General features: G+C 52.4%; 1 protein-coding gene across 6 annotated transcripts in view; it reads left to right on the forward strand.

The window, feature by feature from the left end:
* Window positions 1-5,646, forward strand: part of EPB41L4B (erythrocyte membrane protein band 4.1 like 4B) — a 146,898-nt gene that overhangs the window by 61,231 nt on the left and 80,021 nt on the right. For all 6 annotated transcript variants that reach the window (XM_028493695.2, XM_028493693.2, XM_028493694.2 and 3 more), the window contains exons 7-11: window positions 3,221-3,341; window positions 4,490-4,577; window positions 4,736-4,824; window positions 5,121-5,190; window positions 5,287-5,459. In XM_028493695.2, coding sequence (XP_028349496.1) covers window positions 3,221-3,341; window positions 4,490-4,577; window positions 4,736-4,824; window positions 5,121-5,190; window positions 5,287-5,459 — 541 coding nt within the window. The remainder of the gene's footprint in view (window positions 1-3,220; window positions 3,342-4,489; window positions 4,578-4,735; window positions 4,825-5,120; window positions 5,191-5,286; window positions 5,460-5,646) is intronic.

Raw genomic sequence — 5,646 nt, forward strand, 5'->3', positions numbered from 1 at the left:
CCCTGCATCGGCAGGCGGACTCTCAACCACTGCGCCACCAGGGAAGCCCTAGTGCTTATTATCTAGTGGGGACTTGGCATATAATAGGTGCTCGGTAAGTGCAGAATGAAATTGAAGACCACCCCCCATGGACTTTGGCTGAAGGGCAGTCTGCCCATGTGGTCTGAAGGCACTTGTGTTGGAGGTAGCCGTCTGTGCTAAATACAACGCTAAGTGCTTCACAGCCATATTTTCCTGATATAGTGGTCCTTATGGTAAGTGCCATAAGGATGTGCAATGGCTTGGGGAACTTGGAAAAGGACTGTCCACTTTGACCAATCTGTATTTCACCAGTTTGCCAAGTTGCATCCACCCTAGAGTTTCTGAGCTGCCAGGAGGTCATGCTATCAGGCTTGGTGGCTGAGCAGTAGATGGCAGGGTGTAGTTAATGGGATGAAAGCATTCATGTCAGACCTGGGGCCGTCAGTCCACCTGAGAGGTTCTTCCTAAGGCCATTGGCACACGTCCTAAATGATTAGAGGACGATGAGGCACAGATATCACCACCCTGCCTGCCCCCAAGTGATGAAGGCATCACCCAGCTCTAGGAGAACCATTTGCCTTGCCCTGCAGCCGAGGCAGACAAGAATACCAGCTGTCATTTGAGCCCTTCTTGGAGAAATTACCTATCTGAGTTGGAACCACAACATTAGTGTAATTTAAGATGCTGTCATTATGTCAGGTACAAAGAAAAACTGAAGATGTAGACACAGAAATGGGGAAGTTTTTGTCACATTGTCTCTCCATGGCCCCTCCTCCCCCCAGCCCATCAGTAAATGCTTCTAGTTCAGCCACAAAGAAGCCGGTTTGCCTTGGACTATGAAGATCACTAGAGAGCCTCTGTGGGTTTGCACAGTGAAAGGTTGTGTACTTCTTCCCATGCTTGAGCCTTGAATATGTGTCTTGCTGCAGTTGTCCTTGAATTGATGCCTCATGAGTTGTGATGCAGTGGCCCTGCTTGGAGGCTCTGCTCTTTGGTGACTAATTTTATGGTTGATTTGGAAATTATTTCAGGCACAAAGAAGAAGAAGGGAGGAGAAGAATGGGATAGTCATTTGTTGTGTGTCCATGATCTTGTTTCATCTTTGTCAGTTTCCCTTTTGTGGATAAGGCATCAGAGACCCAGGACAGTTAAGTGACTTGCCCAGGTCACACAGGTAGTATATGGTCAAGTTGGGAGTCAAGCCCTCCTGCCTCTGAGCTGTTTCCACCACGCCCCACACCCTTCACAGCTGGGACCCTGGCTGCAGAGTTCAAAGACTGAGCAAAGTGTCCTCTTGCCGGCAGGTTCTTGGAAGGCAGGCAGCAAAGTGTCCCCCTTGCCTGGTCTCGGGGGAACCTCGTCATTGGCTTCTCCCTCCTGTGCTTGATGATATCAGATGCACAGTTAATCCAGTCTTGTGCAGACACACCAGTAAACACAGGGCTCACTTTGGCCCGTGGGTGCAGCGTGGTTCATATCAAGGAGATCTCTTCCCAGACTGCCCTTCTAGCCTTGCCAGGTCCCTAGCTTCAGGGTGACATCTTGGTCAGAGGTCAGTCGTGGCCCCCAGCCTTGGGAGCCCAGCCCTCACCTTTTCTGGGCAAATATGTCATGATCTTCATTTGTGACTTTGCCCAAGGCACCAAGCAGCTGCACATCCTGACCCAGACCACCTGGCGGTATTAGGGGTGCCGTCCAGTTGAGAGCTGCAGATGAGGGGCTGCAGTCAGGTGAGGGGACAGTCACTAGGTCCCCGCCCTGTGTCAGACACCGTCTCCTGCAGTCCTCCCACCACCCCTCCGAGTATGGTATTGCCGCTTCCTCTGTGTGGACAGGAACATTTTAACTTCTCCTGCGAGCCAACTGGAGTCCCTTTCCTGAAAGGTGGGCTCTGGGATTGGGGCTCAGAAGCCACTGGAAAGGGCTGCTGGGTCCATAGTGAGTTGCTGTCCCTGGGGGGGGTTGGTCATTTGCTGGCTGGTCGGTGGGATGTCGTGTTAAGCAGTGATTCTCAGCGTGTGTTCCCTGGGAACATGCTGCATCAGCTGCGTCAGCATCCCCTGGGAACTTGTTAGAAATGCAAGTTTTCAGGCCTTATTCCAGACCTATGGATTTAGAAGCTCCGGGGATGGGGGCCAGCAATGTGTGTTGGAGCGATCCCTCCAGGCACTTCTGGCGCATTCGAAAGCCGCTGTCGCTGTCGTAGATCAGTGCCTTTCAAAGTAATGTGCGCACCACCCTCCTGGGCACGTGGTGGGTTTGCTCCAGCAGGTCCAGGGTGGGGCCTGAGATTGTGCATGGCGAGCAGGCTCCCAGGTGATGCCCACGCCGCTGGTCTGCGGACCACACCTTGTGCAGCAAGGTATCAGAGGTAATTAGAGTTCATAGCAAACAAGGTATAGAGGAACCCCTGGAGGATTCCTTTTTCTTCTGGGGTCTGCCTCCTGCACTGCAAGGGTTGGGGGAGTGGAGAGAGTGGACTTTCTCATTCATGTCCTGGAGGAATGGGCCCCCTGTGTCCTCGGGCCCTGCATTCCCTGGGGCACTGGGCAAGAGCCAGGACCAAGCGGCGGCTTCGGGCTTTTTGCTGGGATCGCCCGCGTGGCCGCTGCTCCTTTCTGCACAGCCGGCTCCCTCCCAGCTTCTGCCCGAGTTGCCGCAGTTGCTCCCGTGGCCTTCTCACCTCCTCCTCCCTCCCTCCTCACTCCTTCCTTCTCCCTCCTGCCAGATTGTTTCTCCCTGATTCTGCCTGTACCGAATTCTTGACTGGTCCTCTCCAGCACTGCAGACTCTGGAGTGCGCTCAGACCCACCCTTAACAAGAGCCTTGTTACATGGATGTTTCTGGGTGGGTCCCCATTCCCTGCAGTTGCCTTTTATTGCAAATTCAGGCACTACAGTTTTGTGGGGGAAATGTAATCAGGGCCTCCCTGGGCCAGAGAGATAGTCGGGAGAGGGACAGTCATAACTGAGATGACGGTGTATGGCCCAGTGGGGAGCGCATTGGAGTGATTCATGGGGATTCTGAACGTACATGTGGGGACCGAGTGGGAGTTAAATCCTCCTGAAAGCGGGGAGTTGGTTATACATGAGGGGGTACCTGTGCTGTTTACAGTCAGGCAAAGTGCCTTTGGACCTGGTGCTGCAATAACCAGAAGCATTCACTGTCTCCTGTTTTCTCCCTTTTATGAAACCTGCAGCCGAGCTTGGGGAGTGCGAGCTTCCAGAACATACTCCAGAGCTCGTGTCTGAGTTTCGGTTCATTCCAAATCAGACAGAAGCGATGGAATTTGATATCTTCCAGAGATGGAAAGAGTGCAGGTACCTTGATGCTACCGTCTAACATTCTGATATATGCATTGGGTCATTTATAAGCAAGCATTTGTCAGACTCTTTTATCTGATGGCAGAGTGGCTCTGTTGATGACTGTAAAATCGCAGCTCCAGCTCTTCACTTCTTTCTCTCCTGTGCTTCAGTCCTGTTTTTCAAAGGCCCACAGGACATTTCTCTTTCCAGAGATGTACAGTAAAAACCAAGCCATACTCCTCTTTCTTCCTCTGAAGTACAGGGCCTGGTCCTGATCTGCTCGTTGCATAGCCAGGGACGCCATGGCCATCCCGGCCTCCTAACCAAGGCAAAGGGGTGCTGCCTTGATCCACCCGGTCCCGCACGCCTGGGGCTCTGTCCGTGGCCTGGACTGCTAGGGCAAACCCTTTAGAAATGTGTCCTGGGGTTCCTTACAGTGACACTCATGTTTGAGACCATGTGTTGTACAGAGTTGTATTTCAGGACACGTGGTCACCACAGCTAAATCCAGCCCTGCCGCTTCTCTCTTGCTTTGTCCTCTTTCTTCCCTTAGTCACCCTAGTCTAGCAGTTTTATGACTGGATAACAGGGCCACCGCCTCTCCTCCCGCCCGGCCCATCTTCCCCAAACACTGCCTGTGCCCAGTCACTCTTGGACTCAGAAACCGAGCATCGTTTCCCGTTGTCCCACAGCCATTCTGGCTCCTTTGCAGATGGAAGGTGACAGTAGCACATTCTCGTATCCCGTTGAAACAACAACGTAGAAGCGGGCGGGCGGGCGTAGAAGCGGGCGGGCGGGCGGGCGTAGAGTCTTGCCCCAGTCCCTTCCACACCGCACCCATGCTCCTCCCTGCACAAAGCCGCTGTGAGCAGCCAGCTGTGTATCCTTCCAGCCTTTCTCCTTCACACACGCACGCACGAATCTACACACAGAGTCGTTTCCCGAAGCGTTCCTATTATAAGCCCTGCTCTGTCCTCTTTCCGCTCAGTTAACAGTCTGTTCTTGGAGGTCGTGTCATGTTGATGGAGGTCGTGTCATGTTGATGTAAATCGGTAGCCCTCATCCCTTTAATTGCCCCAAGCACCCCTTCATGTGGCCGTGCCCTCCAGGCTTGTGTGGGTGTACGCGTTGCAGTTCACATGTGTCTCGTTGGTTTTTCTAAGGGGAAAGAGCCCTGCCCAGGCGGAACTCTCCTATCTGAATAAAGCGAAGTGGCTGGAAATGTATGGGGTAGACATGCACGTTGTCAGGGTAAGAACCGTGTGCGTTTAAGTAATTGGTTTTCCCGGTGACTGAAAAACGCGTAAACAATGTGCAAACAAAGTAATGCGGTGAGGAAACTGTTTTGCATTCTGCTCTGTGACGACCTGTTAGAACCCTCTACCGACTGTGCCTTCGTTTATTTGTAGGGCAGAGATGGCTGTGAATATTCTCTTGGACTGACCCCGACAGGCATTTTAATCTTTGAAGGAGCTAACAAAATAGGCTTATTCTTTTGGTAATTTAGTTTTGTCCTATATTAAAAATGTCTTTTCCTATTTTGTGGTGGAATTATATGTGATGGGTGATTATCGAGGGATATTTGCAACACCCAGATTCATTTTTAAAACACACGTACTCTTGCATTTGTGGGTGTCTGACAAATGGCAGTGGCGCTTCTGGATAATCACACTTAACATGAATGAGTGATTCCTTGAGCAAATCTGAGCTTAAACGGTAGAAAGGAAACGGTGGTGTGATGGGTAGACGGCACTGCTGCAGACTGTGCTTTGAAAATGCTTTCTCTCTGGCCAGGCCAAAAATTACCAAAATGGATTTTAAAAAGAGCAAATTGACGCTGGTGGTGGTGGAGGATGATGACCAGGTAAGCCTTGCCTCCGTTCCTCCTCCTCGCCGTGAGTAATCCTGAGTCAGTGTTACGAATCCCCGCTCACCGGGCCCCCCGTGCTTCACCTCCGAGGGCCGGGAGCAGCAGGAACACACGTTCGTGTTCCGCCTGGACAGCGCCCGGACCTGCAAGCATCTGTGGAAGTGCGCCGTGGAGCACCACGCCTTCTTCCGGCTGCGGATGCCGGGAAACAGGAAGTCCAACAGATCGGACTTTATCAGACTGGGCTCTCGCTTCAGGTTCAGGTAGGCACCGTTTTTATAACACGGTCACGTGTCTTAAAGGAGGGCAGCAGTGATTTTTTTTTTTTTTTTTTTTTTTTGTGGTACGCGGGCCTCTGACCGTTGTGGCCTCTCCCGTTGCGGAGCACAGGCTCCGGACGCGCCGGCTCAGCGGCCATGGCTCACGGGCCCAGCCGCTCCGCGGCATGTG

This window comes from Physeter macrocephalus, chromosome 9 (assembly GCF_002837175.3).
Source record: "Physeter macrocephalus isolate SW-GA chromosome 9, ASM283717v5, whole genome shotgun sequence".
Lineage (NCBI taxonomy): Eukaryota > Metazoa > Chordata > Mammalia > Artiodactyla > Physeteridae > Physeter > Physeter macrocephalus.